Source organism: Saimiri boliviensis, chromosome 2 (genome assembly GCF_048565385.1).
Source record: "Saimiri boliviensis isolate mSaiBol1 chromosome 2, mSaiBol1.pri, whole genome shotgun sequence".
NCBI lineage: Eukaryota > Metazoa > Chordata > Mammalia > Primates > Cebidae > Saimiri > Saimiri boliviensis.
Genome location: NC_133450.1, coordinates 240,898,811 through 240,916,388, shown reverse-complemented (window position 1 = coordinate 240,916,388; position 17,578 = coordinate 240,898,811). Strand labels below are relative to the sequence as shown.

The following is a 17,578-nucleotide window of genomic DNA, read 5'->3' as shown; positions in this document are numbered from 1 at the left end:
AAATCAAACAGAAAGCTAGACTAGTTAGAAGTAGCAGTGAGTGCAGGATTCTTTTAGGACTTTTAAAGGTCTTTATCCCTAGAGATCTGAATGCCGTTCATTTTATTCCAAGGATAACCTTTATATGTGAGATATAAATAATATCACATCTTTTCCTTCTTTCTTTCCTTTTTTCTTTTCTTTTCTTTGACAAGGTCTCACTATGTCGTTCATGTTCCTGAGCTCAAGTAATTCTCCTGCCTTCCCCTCCCAAACTGCCAGCTGCCATGCCTGGGCTGACTTTTCTAATTAATTATTGGGTCTTGAAATGTCCAGTTTAGCAGAAAATCTTGTATTGTTCCCTGGGGCTATGCCCTATGCCTTCCTCCTTTGAATTTTTCAGAAAGCTAAGGGATTCCCTAAGTCCAAGGAAGATAATCTTGCTTTACAAGTCAGAAGAGGGGAAAAGGCCATTCTAATCATTCTGTTGTTTCCATTGATTCACTTGCTGTATTGCTACTGCCATTGTAACTGGTCCTGCAATCTGGTAACGATTGACCTTTGCCACCAGATGCCTTTACTGATTCAGATCCCTGAGTCTTCATGGTGACTCACACACAGAGTTGACAGCGACAGTGTTTTTCAGTTCATGTACATATGCTCAGCCATTGTTCCCAGCACCCTGCTCTGGCAGCAAGGACTCCTGGCTTTCAACACACACATAGTGAGTCAACTGACCCTCCCCCAACACTAAAAACCTTATGTGTAGCCCACCTCTTAGCTAGGCTTAGCCTAGACCTTCATGGTAAGTTATCCTTTGAGACCTGTGTTCATCTTTTCTCTAGCAAATATGAGATGGGTTTGTACTCACCAGTCAGGAATTGTCAAATAATGTTTCAGAAAGAGATCAGAGTTCCTTCTCCCTTTTGTCATCACATCTGTACCTTAGGGCTTTTTTATGTTCTGTGTAGCAGCTTCTGTTAGATAGCAGAAGGTTCCACATTATCCTTCAATTGAGTAGTGGGTATCAAACTTGCAGTTGGCCCCTCAAGTGATCTGTTTCCATAATAATGAAAGTCTCTCAGGCTACTTGCATCTATACCTCAAATGTTAAAAATATTTTAAAATTCTACCTCACAGGAAGTCATTCAACAGAATTCTCTGTATCTAAAGCAGGTAATTTGAATTTAACAGAGTTGAGCCTCATCCATGACTCATGAGTAGCCATGTATAAAACAGGGCTTTATAGTTGTTTCAGCAGCACAGATTCTAAAATTAGATCAATGCAGAACAGAGAAGCATGCCTGCTGCCTAAGGATGACACACAAATTCATAAAGCATTCCATATTTGGTACAGCCCTTAGAAGGTCATTTAACTGTTTGTTAACTAGCTCGAAGGAAACAGTGTGAGTCAAACCAAAACAGGAGACACCCCATGTTGAAATTGCTTTTGTTATCATTATATCCTGTGAGGTGATCTGTGAAATGAGAACAGAGCTGAGTAACATATGGGATGTTACATGCAAATATGTTGTTAGCACGTGACTTGGAAATGAGGAAACATCAACGTGCACCTCTTTCATGGAAATGAGAAACAATACGAGCAGGGTTTTGCCTTGTATGTCAGTTGGAGAGGACCAAGAAGATGCAGCCTTCTAACAGATCTGCTGGCTCAGAGTTTGAGGAGGTAGAGCAGGAATGGTAGTTGTCCAAGCCAGGTTTTGACCTCTATTAATTTTCTGGCCTTGTTGTGATTGATGAGCTCAGTAATAGGGGATTATTAGGTAATCTGTTTTAATGAGATAATAGTATATTTACATATAAATTTAGTTACAAGTTATAAATTAGCTAAAATGCTCTGAACTACAAGCCACGAGGAGTAGAACTAATTAACCAAAATTAGCACGTGGTAACATTTTCTGAAAACTGTGACATTAAAATATTAGAACCTGCGAGAAAATACCCATCAGGTTTTATTTGAGATTCCTAAACTGTTTCAGCAATGCAGTTCGAGAATAAATTTTTCAGTTGCTTTACTATTTTTCTGAGCATTTAAACATGTTATCTCATCACATTCTCCTGGCAACCTAGAAAAGTAAGGTAATGAAATCCTTGTTTTTTAGAAGAAGCCATGGAGCCTAAGAGAAGCAACCAGTCTGAAAACAAAATGTCTATTGGTGACGGAGTAAGGACTTATGAGTGCAGGACACTTTCCAGGCTCTTAAGCTGACTAGAATTTATTTACTGAGCTATGCTTCTCTCAGAGAATGAGTACTTCATGTTTTTATTCTTTAATTAGAAGCCTAATAAGTTTATAGAGCTTCAAATTTTAAAGTGTATGGGACATTAGAGTTCTGATATTAGCTCTGATATTGTCTGAAATGCTTTAAGAATTTAATACGTTTGATAAATATTTTTCATGTCGCTATTAAAATAGTAATTTGTTTATGACATTCATTATGCATAGGATTCAACAACAAATTTTGGAACATAAAAACAAGAAATTAAAAAATCTTCAAGATGACAATCGAGGTAAGACTTCTTGATAGTAAATTTCTCAAAAATGTCTAATATGGGTGTGGTTGGGAATGGGGTGAAGCGGGCTTATAGTTATTATTTATTACGTTCATTATGTGTCAGAGAAGGCAAGCTTAGGAAAGACTTAGTTGTTGTTTTACCTGTGTTTAGAAACAAGTTCAGTAAAAGGCTTTTTAACGTATAGAAATGAGTAGATCTTATCCTGTAGGCCGGAGAGAATTCTCAGGTAGAATGCTTTTCTTCACGTGTCTTTTCAATTGGGAGAAAACTCAGAAGCATGCAGGGGGCTTCCTTTAACATCCTATGGGCTGGGTCACACTACATGCCCATCCCTGAACCAGGCACTGGAAAAGCAAATGTAATGATATGATGAGCTTAGAATAATCCTTTCTCTTTTGAAGCTGGGGAGGGGTATTGGAATGATAAATATCCAAATAGATTTGTGTTTCTCCAGCAAGAAACAATAAAGAACTACTCTTGGGTAGGGAGCCAGTGGTGTTGGCTGTAGAATTTCATTGGAAAATTGTGAGCAGGGGAGGCATTAGATTTGAGAATTAGGGTGTTCTGTTCATGGTATAAAGCAGAAATTGGCAAGCTGCTTCTGTAAAGGGCTAAGTAGGAAATATTTTAGGCAATGCAGTCTGTCTGTCTGTCTGTCTCTCTCTCTCTCTCTCTCACTCTCTCTCTCTCTCTGTCTCTCTCTCTCTCTCTGTCTCTCTCTTTCTTTCTTTCTTTCTCTCAAATGATTTCAGTAGCTGAAGACCATGTGATCTCTTGTAGCTACTCAACCCTGCCATTGTAGTATGAAAGCAGTTATAGGTAGTATGTTAGTGAATAGGCATGACTATACTCTCATAAAACTTCATTGAGAAAAAAACATATAGTAGGTAGGATTTGGCCTGTGGTCTCTAGGTTGCTGACCCTTATGTAGAGGACAGGTGGAGGATAGATGTCACCTGAGCGTATAGTTGTTGTTTACTAGGTATTTATTATGTTCATTAGATGCCATGCACTTTTAAACTTGTGCTGACTAGTGCAAACTTCTAAAAAGTGTGTGGGATTTAGGGTAAGCATGCAGAGTGAGTAAAACTCTGCCAGGTAAGGAGGCAGAAGGATGATGTTTTCCAGAAAGAATATCTAACAAGCTTGCATGTGTGACAGAAACAGCAGCTACAAAGCCTACACATTTCAAAAAAATGAAGAAGGTACAAACCCTAAGACACTTGAATGTCTCTACTCTTAATTTCGTAGAGTCAGAGACAAGAGAAGCTTCAGCTATAGTTAATGCTGTAGTTTCCTTGTCACAAATCCATGAAGTACATGAGTCTATTACAAGATTTTCACCTATCCATGATACAATAAAATGATGAAGCTCCAGTTGATTTATTTGAAAATATTGGTGTTGCTGGGCATGGTGGCTCCTGCCTGTAATACCAGCAGTGTTGGAGGCTGAGATAGAAGGATATCTTGGGGTCAGAAGGTCCACCAGCCTGGGCAACCCCGTGTCTATCTTTTTTTTAGAAAATGTAGCTGGGTTTGGTGTTCTGCACCTTAATCCCAGCTACTTGAGAGGCTGAAGCAGGAGAGTTGCTTGAGCCTAGAAGTTTGAGGCTGCAGTTAGCTATGACAGCAACATTATACTGAAGGCTGGGTAGCAGAGCGAGACCCCATCTCTAATAAAAATCAAATCAGATAAGATAAAATACAATGTCGGTCTTTGGTTTTGGAATTATGCTTTTAAAATTTGTTGTTTTTGTTTTTTAATTTAAGAAGTAACAATCATAGTTGGTTTATACAAGGCTTTCAGGAACTGACTTCTGCCCAAATCTCCATCTGCAGCTTTTTCTCTGACTGCCCTTTTATTTGGCATTACTGAGCTGCTGGCAATGCCTCTGTCACCATCCCACTGAGGCAGACAAATACATACACTCTGGGAGGCTTCTCTCCCTCTCTTGCCACTGCCTGGCATCTGCTACCTTTCCTGCCCTCTGCCTCTTTTAATCTAGTGAACCTCACTCTAAGTCTCAGCTCAGGCTCAGGTGTGATCTCTAGAAAAGCTATCTCTGACGGCTTTTATTTCCATTCTTTAAACCCCAGTGTTTACCACTCAGCAGGGAGCCCCAAGGAAGGAGACACCTGTGTATGTGGACAAAGACAGCCAGATTTGAGGAGGACTTGACATAGCATTCTGAGCCTTTTTCTTTTTCTGTTTTTGGAGACAGGTTCTTACTCTGTCACCAAGGGTGGAGTGCGGTGGCGTGATCGAGACTCACTGCAAACTCAAACTCCTGGGCTTAAGCAATCCTCTCACCTCACCCTTTTGAGTAGCTGGGACTAGAGGCACACACCACCATGCGTGGCAAATTTTCTGTAGAGTCAGGGAAACTGACTCACTATAATCTCCAGGCTTATCTTAAACTCTCAGTGCCGGGGCCTTCCAAAGTGCCGGGATTACAGGTGTGAGCTGCTATTCCCAACCTACATTCGGAGTCTTCAATAATGAAAATAAATATGTCAGAATAGTAGAGGAAAACATTTCAGAAGTTAAAAACAGGGTGTATCCTAATAAAGATATAAATGGTAACAATAATTTTGAAAATATTAGTAAATACCAACTAGCTTAACATGTTGTTCAAAAGATACTATTACGAAACAGAGAATAGTAAAATGTTCACTTTATATGTTTTCACTGTATTTTAAACTTTTGTTTCCAGCAGTTTTGTTTATTTATGTTGGGTGGAACAATTTGTGGGTGACCCTAAGATTTTTGCATGGCTCGAACCTGCTGATATCTAGTGTCTCTTTAAGTGGTTTGTTGAAGTTTTAGATAATTAGAAGTGTTACTTAAAGATACAAATATTCCGGTAAACATTAAGCTTAATGTAAACTCCCAATTTATAAAAGTATACGTTTTTGTTTTGTTTTGGTTTTTGGTTTTTGGTTTTTTTTTCTGAGACAGAGTTTCACTCTTGTGACCCAGGCTGGAGTGCAATGGCGGATCTCGGCTCACTGCAACCTCCGCTTCCTGGGTTCAGGCAATTCTCCTGCCTCAGCCTCCTGAGTAGCTGGGATTACAGGCACACGCCACCATGCCCAGCTAATTTTTTGTATTTTTAGTAGAGACGGGGTTTCACCATGTTGACTACGATGGTCTCGATCTCTTGACGTCATGATCCACCTGCCTTGGCCTCCCAAAGTGCTGGGATTACAGGCGTGAACCACTGCGCCCAGCGAAGTATATGTTATTATGTGTCCATTTTTATAAAAGTTATAGTCTTTAATGGTTCTAAGGCATTCATTCTAACTAAACATATGGATTTTTCAGTAGAACATGACTTAAAAGTGGCTTCAGAGGAAACAGAAGAAAGGCTCAAGAGAAGTCAGAATATACAGCCACAGGTATATAACAACTTAAATTTAAATTTTCTGAATTAATATTGGTTTGTTTTTCTTTAATAACATAGCAGTCCAAATGAAGGACCTTTTTGACTATCCTTTTAGAATCCAACAGATCATAATTTCATATTTAATTTGAAAACATTTTAATCAGTTATAAAATCTGAAATATTCTTTCAGTCTGTAGTAACTCATAGCAATTTTTACCCTTGGAATTGAGACCAGAATTTTCCAGAAGCCTCTTTGCTCTTTTATTTTTAGAACCTTCTTCATGATAAAGAAGGTAACATAGAAAACTGAGTTGTATTACTATGCAAGAGAAATTAGGAACAATTGAGCAGTGTTGGTCACTGAGTTCAACTCATGTCAGAGGAGTCAGCACTGCCAGCAGTTCAGGCTTGGCAGGTCTTCTGTGTCGCCGGCCACCAGGGCCGAGGTTAAAGATTTCTTCTGTTTTTCGATCTTTGGTTGCCTTCAGCGTCTACGTCCAGGGAGAGAATAGGGTCATAAAATCAACCCAACTGCCCATTAAGAGAATCATGCCTTCCAGAATGGGACCTTTGGTGTCAGGGTACAAACTATAACTGTCTTATTTTAGTATAAATAGTAAATATTACTAAAATTGTTTAATGCACTGTCACTAGTGGAACTTAGAATACATTAGAACTGCATATAAGCAGATAATCTACCTAGATACATAACTCTATCATATTACAAATCAAATCACTTAGAAGAATGTAGACATTGTCTTCTCTTTCTAATTGGTGTTCATTTTTGCTTCTAATAACTTAGCATTTGCCTACTCTTCAGGTAATCTTTAGAAACATAAATTCTCTGTATGGGTTCACTATCTATGGTATACTGAGGTAAAAAAATCTTTTTTTGTTGTTTTTGAGTTGGAGTCCCGCTCATTATTTAATAAAATACGGTAAATTTTGACACGTATATGATTTGATCATATAAGTAGCATAACTCCTCAGCCAAAAATTTAGCATTTTATTTTATAGAAGAGAGCTAAATTCTGTTATGTTGTATTCTAAAGGTAGAAATTTTACTTCTTTCAAAGTAAAAGCAATTGAACCCTCCCACCACACTCTGAGGCATCAAATTGCTTTGCCAAAGTTATACTTTTAATTTATCTGACTAACTTGACATATTTATCTGGTAATTTACATAATTTAAATGGTATCTTTTCTTTTGGTGCCATGAAATGCCAGGTAATGCCACCTTAGGAGCCTTGGGTGAATTATTTAGTATTTCTTGGTTTTACTTCCATTATGAAGTAGACAGTGGGGCTAGAGTAGACAACTATACTGTATATCTCTCAGCTATAAACTTTTGTGTTAATTTAATGTGAAATTTGGGGAACATCTCGTTTTCCAGGATTCTGCACTAGCAACTCAGCAGTTTCACTCTGCTCCTTATGCGGTGACAAACTCTGGTTCCTCTGTTTCAGTGAGCACCTTCACTTTTTTGATATCCTGGGATCCAAATGAAAAACCAAAAGTAAAAGGCAGTGGGGAAAAGAATAACTTAGTGCCGAAAAGGAAAAGCTTCTTTTCTGTTCCTGAAGTCCCGCAAGGCCACATTCTCTCAATCTGGCTATTTCATGTAAAATCCAGGTGACAAAGACAGAAGGCACATTTTGTGTTTGCGTCTTTTTGTTTCTCTGTTTTTGTGTTGATATATTCACACCACAGAAGTAACAGTGATCTGGTAGAGAACTGGAAGTAGAGTCAGAAGCCCTGGGGAAAATCCTGCAGCTTGCTTATATTTTTAACCTCTCTTTTTTAAAAAGAATCTTGATAACTAAATCAGTTTATCAATGTGTATATGTAGAAGTGCTTAGTACAATGTCTAGATTTATGATTTAGTGAATGTAATTCTTATAACTGACTAAAAATGTTACAAGTATCAAATCACGATAGAATATTATCAGGGAAGCACAACTTTAAAAACTTTGAGAAGTTTTATCTGTCTAAATACACATAGATGTAATGCGTAATGCTCTTGCTATAGGGTTGTGGATGGGTTAGATGTGGGAGTATAAATGCAATTTTCTTTTTTCAATATATTAATTTAATCAAATTTGTTAATATTTTACTTCATGCTTTGAGTTTGTTGTAATTCAGAGTAAGGCTTTTACAATTCTGATATTCTTAAAAATTCTCTAGCATGGGCTTTTTTTTTTTTTTTTTTTTTACTTTTATGGATTCATTGACTTCAGATAAATTTTTGAACTTTTTGAAGTTTATGCTCCCTAAGGGAAGGTTTTGTTTTCAACTTTTTCTCCAGTTGGATATCCACTTACAGCAGCCTTTTAAATTGCTTGAAAGTACAGGTTGTTCTTTCACTTCAGAGGTAACCATGATATTTTATTGAGTGCTAGCTAAACATTTCTTTTGTTTTATTTAGGATTTTCAAAGTCATGGAAGAAAGAAGGATGTCATGTATGAAAATTGCATGTTGAAGAGAGATACTGCCGTACTCAGACGGAAATTACACACAATAAAAAATGCCAGTCTCAGAAAGGAAAAGGAACATATTCAGGAAATTAAAAGAATTAAAGAAATAAATGCTAACTTTCGAAAGAGTGTAAGACTCAATGAGGAAATGATAACAAAAACAATATCACAGTATTGTCAACGGCTTCATGAACTCAAAGCTAAGAATACAAGGCTGAATTCAGAACTGGAAAAGGAGAAACACAGCAAGGACAGATTGGAAACTGAAATCGAATCCCTCCATTCCATCCTGTCTGCTGCTGTGAATGAGCACAATGAAAGGGCAAAAACAAAATTCCTACAAGTTGCTTTACAGAGAGCACAAGATGTTTCTGTACAAGAAATAATGACTTCTAATATTTCTCAACTAAAAGATAAGAATGAGCTGCTTACGGGACAACTTTCTAAAGGTCGGATGAAGTTCAGTACCTTAAAAGAGAAGCTCCAGGAGACAAGAGATGCTCTCAGGGAAAAGACGTTGGCTTTAGAGAGTGCACAGAGGGACCTAAGGCAAAAGCAGCATCGAATAAAGGAAATGGAACAGATGCATCTAAATGAGGAAGCTAAAGAGAGTCAGTTCATTGGAAAGCAGAACAGTGCGGAGGAGAGAATACGTCAACTAGAACGTGAAAATCTCTTGCTTGAACAACTACTACTAGAGGCTGCTTGTAAGAAAGGCAATAATGAAAACATAGTAATTAATATCCAAGGAGGCTGTCTTGAGAGTGAAAAGGAAGATCTTCTTCTAGAAGAGAAAAATAAAGAATTAACAAATGAATATAATTATTTAAAAGAAAAACTGTTTCAGTATGAAAAAGAAGCAGCAGAAATAAAAGTAAGTATGAAGAAAGAGAAATATTTTTAACCTGGAAAGAAAATGTAAACTTTTCATTTGGCTATATGTTGAACCTAGTTCAGTATTAAAAAGTAAATAGATGGAAGTGTGTTTATCATACTATATAATTCCAGTTATATGAAACATTCAGAAAATCCATGTGCAGGAACAGAAAGTACATTAATGTTTGTGTAGGGCTGAGGCTGGAAATGGGCAGTGACTGCTAATGGGCATGAGGGATTGTCCTGGAATGCTGAAAACGCTCTAAAGTTGGATTGCAGAGATAGTTGCACGACTCAGTAAATTTACTAAATATCTTTGAACTGTATTTGAAAAAAGATAAATTTTATAGTATGTAAATCACATTTCAACAAAGCTTTTTTTAATCAACCCCTCCCCCTCAAAAAAAAAAAACAAACAAACCTGTTTTCTGTATTAGCTTGAAAACATACTTTGTTTCCAGGAAATAAAAGGTAGAGCTGACAGATGCTTTACTTTGAGTAAAGACATTGTGTCACCTATGAAATTTTAGTAGATGCAGAGTAATGTTGATGAGGTATGCAGTCTTATACTGCTGAAATAATAAATCGAATGTCTTTATGTTGCCACATTTTAAGACCATAATGAAGCAGATACGTGGAAATGCTTGTACCTGAAATGAATATTTTGAAATTAAGATTCAATTAAGTGAGCTGCTTTGACACTTGATTCTAGATTTCCCAGAAGAACTGAAGTGTGTTGCTGTGTCTTATGATGCTTTTCCGTAGCTCTTTTATATGTTTTAGTTAGTATAACTTTGTTTTGATTCCTGTCAATGTGACTTAAGTCTCGAAATGGGTCAGTCTCAACATTATGTATTTTTTCTGACCACTTAATATATATATATATTTTTTTTTTTTTTTTTTGAGACGGAGTTTTGCTCTTGTTACCCAGGCTGGAGTGCAATGGCGCGATCTCGGCTCACCGCAACCTCCACCTCCTAGGTTCAGGCAATTCTCCTGCCTCAGCCTCCTGAGTAGCTGGGATTACAGGCACGCGCCACCATGCCCAGCCAATTTTTTGTATTTTTTTAGTAGAGACGGGGTTTCACCATGTTGACCAGGATGGTCTCCATCTCTTGACCTCGTGATCCACCCGCCTCAGCCTCCCAAAGTGCTGGGATTACAGGCTTGAGCCACTGCGCCCAGCGACCACTTAATATTTTAAAGACATCTACTTGTCATAAAATCACAATTTGGAACAAATGTGGTAAATTTTAGCAAAACATATGTGATTTAATGTTCCAGCTGGTAGGTATTTATAACTTAGTTTGAATATTTTTATTAATAATTAGCTCATAATTTACATTTTAAGTCTCAGTTACTATCATTTAGATATAATTTTTCCCAGTACAAAGATGCTTGCGGCTGTCTGTGATTATGAGTTTGACGTTGGTTCCCCATTTTCAGACGAATGAGGGGTGGTAGAGTGCATATAAAGTGGCACTGAAGTGAGTACGTGACAGAGTTGTAGGAGCTGAGGTCAGGGAGGGAGGTAGAGGCCATGTTACCTAGGGCCTGGAAGGCCATTGGAATTTTACGTTTATTCTGAGATAGGAATCTGTTGGAAGGACTTGAACCTGGGACTGAATATGTGAGAAACTCAGGTTGAGTTGAAGTTCTCAGATGAATGAATAGCAGGCTGAATCAATCTGTCATATAAATAAGAGAATACCAATTTGGTGGGTACATAACACCTGTGTTCCTCACTGAATTCAGTAATAAACAAGAATGTGTACATATGAGGAAAAGAAAGTGAGTCTGTGTGTGTGACAGTAATTTTCAAAGTATGTACGTTAGAGTTAAATATTATCAACGTAATTTAATAATATGGAAATTTATAAAATTAGTAACAAAAATATTTTATCAGGTGATTGTGAGACAACTTCAAGAAGAACTGGCTGGTAGCCTTAAAAAAGTATCTATGCCAGAGTCTCCACTGGAAGGCACATCACGTTGTCACATTAATTTGGATGAGACATGGGCTTCAAAGAAAAAATTATTTGAAGTAGGAAATCAGGTATGCATGGAATTTAACATGTCAGCAGTTAACGTGTAGCTAGTTGAATAATATAAAGTGTTTTAGGTTACTGACTTCAGTGGTTAGCTTGATTTTGTATTTTAATTATAATTAATGATTACTGTTTTATTATCTTGATAAGATACTTATTTCTTAAACTCTGGCTTTTATTCTGCCATTTTGAAAAATATTGCATTCTTTTTCTCTCACAATATTTACTCTTGGGAAAGTTGAGAATCAGATATCATTCCTCACAGAAAATTGACTTTTTTTCCTGTTAAACAGTATTTTTAGATAATTTCTTTATTGCCTTGGTGAGGCAAGCCAGATTAAGTCAGAGGAGAATGTTTAATGGAATGTTCCAGAAAGTTGTCTTATTTCTTCACTTTTGTGAATGGACACAGAAGCTGTGCCTATTTATTTCATGGATTTTAGGTTAACTTGTACAGGAAGGCCATCATACTGTTCTTTGAAATGTACATGTCTTCAGTTAATTTACAAACTACTTGAAAAGTTGGGTATTGCCTTCATTTTTCTTTCATTTAAAATATGCCGTAAAGGCGTAGAAATACTCAGATCCTATAGAGTATGTACACCCAAAATAGACTTGAGAAAATTATCTTGATCCTGCCATTGGATTTTAAAAACCGTTTCACTGAGTGATAGTTCACATGTCAGACAGTTCACCCATTTAAAATGTACAACTCGGTGTCTGTTTGTATATTCACAGTGTTGTGTAACCATCACCACAATCAGTGTTAGAACATGTCCACCCCTCTGAAAAGCAACCCCACGTCTCTTAGTCATGACTGCAGCCCCTCTCCATGCCCTCTACCTACCCCAGTTGTAGGTAACCACCATCTACTTTTGTCTCCACAGATTTGCATGTTCTTCATATGTTATATACATAGAGTCATACAATGTGAGGTCCTTTATGACTGGCTCTTTCACTCAGTGTAACGTTTGCAGAAGTTTATCCATGTTGTAGTACATAAAAGAAGTTTATTGTCAAATAAGAGTCTGTTTCATGGCCACACTGGTCTTCCATTCATTCATCAGTTGATGGACTTTTAGGTTTTTTTCCCCCACTTTGGGGCTACTATGAAAACAGCTGCTGTGAACACTCATTTACAGGTTATTGTATAGACATATGTTTTTATTTCCCTGCCACTGGAATGTATCCTCAGAGTTAACTGAGCAGATTTCAGCAACAGTCTTACTCATGCTGTCCAGCTTGTCCCTCCTGCCTTCTCAGTTTCTGTTCATCTAGCCTCATTCGTTCAGACCTGGCAGACAATTTCCTCTTCTTCATGAAGCTCTCTCTGACTGTTCTGACTCTCATTGACCTTATGTCTCAGCTCTTGTTGTCCAGTCTGTGCAGAACAACTTAGCCCTCAATTTTACAGGGCTTTAATTTTTCTATAGGAGATAATCTTGTCTCATTATAAATTTGCTTAAAGGGAAAATAATATATGACATGCATCTCACCTATCCTTGTATAAATTGAAAATATTTTAGCTTAGCAATTTTTAGCATAGAGTTACTTTATACCATACCAATTATTTCTCCTTTGAGACATTGACACAGTAAATCTTTTATTCTAAGTGTATTCTTAGCAATTAACCAATCAGTCTAATGAAGAGAATTGTTCAATCAAATGCTCATGTTTTTCTTAGTATGAAAAGAGGATCTAAATTTGCCTTCACTATGCAGGCAGAACTGTATTTCTGGATGGCTGCCAGTTTGTCAGCTGCACAGTTCTGGCTGCAGCTTGTCTGATGACAAAGCCCCTTAATTTGAGAGCTTAGAAGAGTGCTAGTGAAAGCAGCACCACAGCAACAGTTTCTGGAGGGAATTGATTCAGGAGCCTTCATTTAGCAAAAGAGTCCAGGGGTTTCAGCCCAGTGGCTCAGCCTGTCTCTGCTGGTCGTGTTGGTTATGTACTGCTCAATCCAGGAGGTGCTACTTACATTGTAGTACATACGTGACTGTTGCCCACTGAGTCATACTGAGAGAAAAGAAAGCTATAAATTATACACTCCCCATTTGCTGCCACTTTCAGTGGTATGAAGAGTGATTCAGCGCAGCTATAGGTTGCAACCTCCGTTGGAATGCCACCTGCCTAACACATATAATTGTTAAGATATAAAAAATGGTAAAAATGATCATGCTAATAGCAAATATTATCTGTAGCTTACTATGCACTATGTACTCCTCTGAGTGCTTCATGTTAGCCCCCGGTTTAATCTTCCCAACATCCCAGTGAACTAGACGGTATCATTCTCTCCATTTCATAGCTAAAGAACCAGAGACACAGAAAATTAATTTGCTCAAGGTCACATAGCTAGTACCTGGTGTAGAGCTGATGACCCACAGGGTCGTGGGGTGTCCCTTATGCTGTGCTGAGGTGCAGGATCCGAGAAATAAAGAGACAGGACACAGAAGTACAAGGAAAACATATATTATTTTCATATAGTAGTAACACTATAAACTGAGATATTCTCCAGGCCTTAATTGTGCCAGGATTCTGCTTAGCTCTCCTTCCTCGGTACCTATATGGGGGGTTACCCACACCTCGTAGAGCTGGGATTCAGACCCAGGCCAGATACTGCCTCTCAAATCATTCCATGAAGCACCTGGTTGGGTAACGTGGTTCATGCCAGTAATCCTAGCACTTTGGGAGGCTGAGGCAGGAGCAGTGCTTGAGCCCAGGAATTTGAGACCAGCCAGAGCAATATAAGTGAGACCCTGTTTGTACCCCCCCAAAAAAAATTGTTAGCTGAGGCATGGTGGTGCATACCTGTAGTCCCAGCTACATTGGGAGGCTGTGGTAGGAGGGTTGCTTGGTCTTGGGATATCAAGGCTGCAGTGAGCAGTGATCAAGCCACTGCATTCCAGCCTGGGTAACAGAGTGAGACTCTCTCATAAATGAAATGTTTTGTATAGATTCTCATATAAGTGAGTTAGACATCAGGCATACACTTATTAACCACTTTGATGCCTGCTTGAGAGTGAAACATTTCATAAGGACAGCTTTAAACCATCTCAATCAATAGCCTCTAACTATTCCAGAAGGTTCTTATTTCATGAATTCCTAAGCAAGAGACTACCTGGATTAAGACATTTGGTGGATACCATTTTGAGATGAAGAATCTCGATTGGGAAGAAGGGAGACCTCTACTGACTGGAGCTTCCCAATGATGTAGTCGAGTGTCCCTCTGAAAAACTTTAGAACAAGACTTTAATCATGCCGTATCTCTGTGGAAAGGGAAATTCTTCCAAAGAAAACGAAGGCAAACAATTGATAATCTGATTCTTCGGGAAAGTTTCCATTACAAAAGAAAACAAGAGCTAGGTGCAGTGGCTCACGTCTGTAATCCCAGCACTTTGAGGGGCTGAGGTGGGTGGATTCCCTGAGGTCAGGAGTTCAAGAACAGCCTAGCCAACATGATGAAACCCTGTCTCTAATAAAAATACAAAAATTAGCAGGGCATGGTGGGGTGCACCTGTAGTCCCGGCTATTTGGGAGGCTGAGGCAGAAGAATCACTTGAACCCGATAGGTGCAAGTTGCAGTGAGTATGGTACCACTATACTTTAGCCTAGATGGCAGAGTGCAATTCCTTTTCAAAAAAAAAGGACAAAGTATAGTGGTCAAAAAGAAGGAAAGCAAGCAAAAAAGGACAAGGTATACTGGTCAGTATCCTAAGGGTGAGACTGTTACCCTTCAAGATTAGAAAATAGCACTGTACTCAAAGTGACATCAATAAGAATTAACATAAAATAGACAAGATTCATTATCTGTGAAAGTCATCTGCACCAAGTAGCAATGTATGAGCATGTGGTTGAGAATATTGTCTATAATATGTGTACCAGAAGGAAGAGGACTCAAGAAAAAGGTCGGAGCGGGAAATGTAGATTAGGGAATCTGGGTCAAAGTTTTGAGATTTTAGGAGCCCTGAGAGCGTTTAAAAAGAATAATAGAAAGGGATAGGACTGAACTTCAGAGGTTGCTGCATTTAGAAATGAAGTGGAGTCAGAGGAGCAGACAGCGTTTTGTCACTGCTCGCAGTTGTCCTGAGTAAAGCAGGATAAAGTACTTCATGACTCTTGGACTTTTTTATTGGAATTATTAAAAATCAGATTTCAGTATTAAAAAAAACAAATAAGTGATGGAAAAAGATCTCTGGATGAGACCATGTGTCATAGAGTCCAATGGAAGGGGAGAAATAGGATAATATTAAAGCCACAAAAAGTAGACAAAAGTTATGTTTTTGTCTATTATAGAGAAAAAATAAAATTTGTTTAAAGAGAAATGGTTAAGAGAAAGGGAAAAGCTGAAACCCATGGGTGAATACTTAGAGAGAATGAGAGTATTTAGCTCAGCCTGAGGACAGATGAGAATCGAAAATACCGTGGGAACTAGATAAGAGTTTTCTAAGTAAGTAAATCATCTGAGTAAGATGTAATTAACAAAACTTGAAGTATCTTAAACCATTAATGACAATGTTTCTAGAGCATCTTTAAAAACTAAAAGGTAAATATGACTACTCTTATTTTTTTTCTTACTAACACTTAGTATTACATGTATGTGTAAAAACCCTCATTTTTAACAAACATTTTTGGCAGTTTACGTTTCAGAAAAGAAAATGATGAAAGTATGAATCGTTTTTATCTGTTTTAAGAAAACTGACTATTTTTGAAATCTGTCCTTATTGGCATGAGGTTTAAAAAATGCCCTTTATACACATGCCTAAATGCATATTACTCATCAACTTACAAGAAATAATATTTTTTATCTCTAGTGTCTCTAGATTTTACAAAAATAATTTTAAATCCTTTTTTTTCAAGTCTGAAGAAAAGGAAGAATTAAGAAAACTTTTTGAGTTAATATCATCACAGGAGTATAATATGGATCAAATAAGAAAGAAAAATAATGAATTAGAAGAAGAGACAACTGGGTAAGGTTTCCCTACTGTAGAACATTTTAATCATTTATCAACTGATTTAACTCTGATTTTATTTGATTAAACCTACAAACAAATTCATTTTATGTCTGCATTTTCATAATTAAATGAAATATATTTTAAAATGTATTTCAGAAACTCACAGCACAACATTCTAAGACATGTGGACCAGGGGGATGGGAGTTGGTTGAACTGCTGGGGGAAGGTTGGGATGAAAAAATTTATATTAAAAATATGAAAAAAAGAAACAACACAATCTTAAATGTTTTTGAATGCCACAATGTTACACTTATTCTTTACTGAGTTTGAAAACAGTATTGACAAAGCCTTGGACCTATAATGTCAAGTACACTCTTCATTATCTAGTTTGAATTTTTATTTCTGAAGATATTTTTGATGTCTGTTCATCATTTCTTCCTTTTGTAGAATCCTTCTCTGCTGCATTTAAGTTCTTTAAAGAAGACCTATTTGTGTCATTCTTTAACATCAAAATTTGTCTTGATATGTAGCTTATATTTTGTTTCTGCTTCTCTTCCTTTTAGATATAAAACATATCATGGAAGTTTACCCATTTTACATGGGCACCTCCTTTGTATACATGAAGTACACATGTTATTAAACTTCTGTTTTACAGAAATAAATTATATGTTTATACATATAACTTAAAGAAAAAGAGTAAAATGAGCATTCATGTTTTGATCACAGATTTTTTTTTTAAATGGAATGTGTCTTTGAAGCCCTGAACACAGTTACTTTTCTATTTATTTACTGAGCACTTAAGTTGGTTTTCTGATAATAATCAACATTTTTCTGTTGTTGCCTTTCTCTACATGGTTTTGTATCTCTTTCATTTTGCTGACATTGTGTCAGCACAGATCTCTAGCTCTCTTCAAAGTCTTTAAATCATCACATATCTCTCTGTACCTTTCCTTTTTTCTAAAACTGCCTGTTTCCTTTTTCTCCTCAACTCAGATATTAAAGATATTTGCTTACGTCTCTTTTTCTACATTGAATGATCTCATTGATGCTTTTTGTGTGTACTTTTCTTATAGACTGTGGCCAACAGGTATCAAAATGTATTTTTTGTGTCTTTTTCAAACATGTATATGTTTTACTTTTTTATCTTGGTTACTCATCTCTGGGTTATGGCCTATATTTGGTTGTAGGTTATTTTATGTTAGCATACCAACATGGATCTGAATAGTTCATTTATAAAAACTGTATGGTTAGGCCAGGCATGGTGGCTCACACCTATAATCCCAGTACTTTGGGAGGCCCAGGTGGATGGATCATTTGAGGTCAG

The 17,578-nt window shown here is 37.2% G+C and overlaps 1 protein-coding gene and 1 non-coding gene across 5 annotated transcripts in view; both read left to right on the top strand.

The window, feature by feature from the left end:
* The window catches only part of ANKRD18A (ankyrin repeat domain 18A), a 44,824-nt gene that overhangs the window by 7,365 nt on the left and 19,881 nt on the right, over positions 1-17,578 (top strand). For 3 of the 4 annotated variants that reach the window (XM_074395631.1, XM_074395632.1, XM_074395634.1), the window contains exons 6-10: positions 2,447-2,511; positions 5,843-5,916; positions 8,329-9,252; positions 11,161-11,310; positions 16,160-16,269. In XM_074395631.1, coding sequence (XP_074251732.1) covers positions 2,447-2,511; positions 5,843-5,916; positions 8,329-9,252; positions 11,161-11,310; positions 16,160-16,269 — 1,323 coding nt within the window. The remainder of the gene's footprint in view (positions 1-2,446; positions 2,512-5,842; positions 5,917-8,328; positions 9,253-11,160; positions 11,311-16,159; positions 16,270-17,578) is intronic. The other variant, XM_074395633.1, reaches the window with a different exon arrangement.
* LOC120366472 (U6 spliceosomal RNA) lies at positions 1,228-1,331 on the top strand. Its single transcript, XR_005581130.1, has one exon. It is a non-coding gene; the product is annotated as a U6 spliceosomal RNA (small nuclear RNA).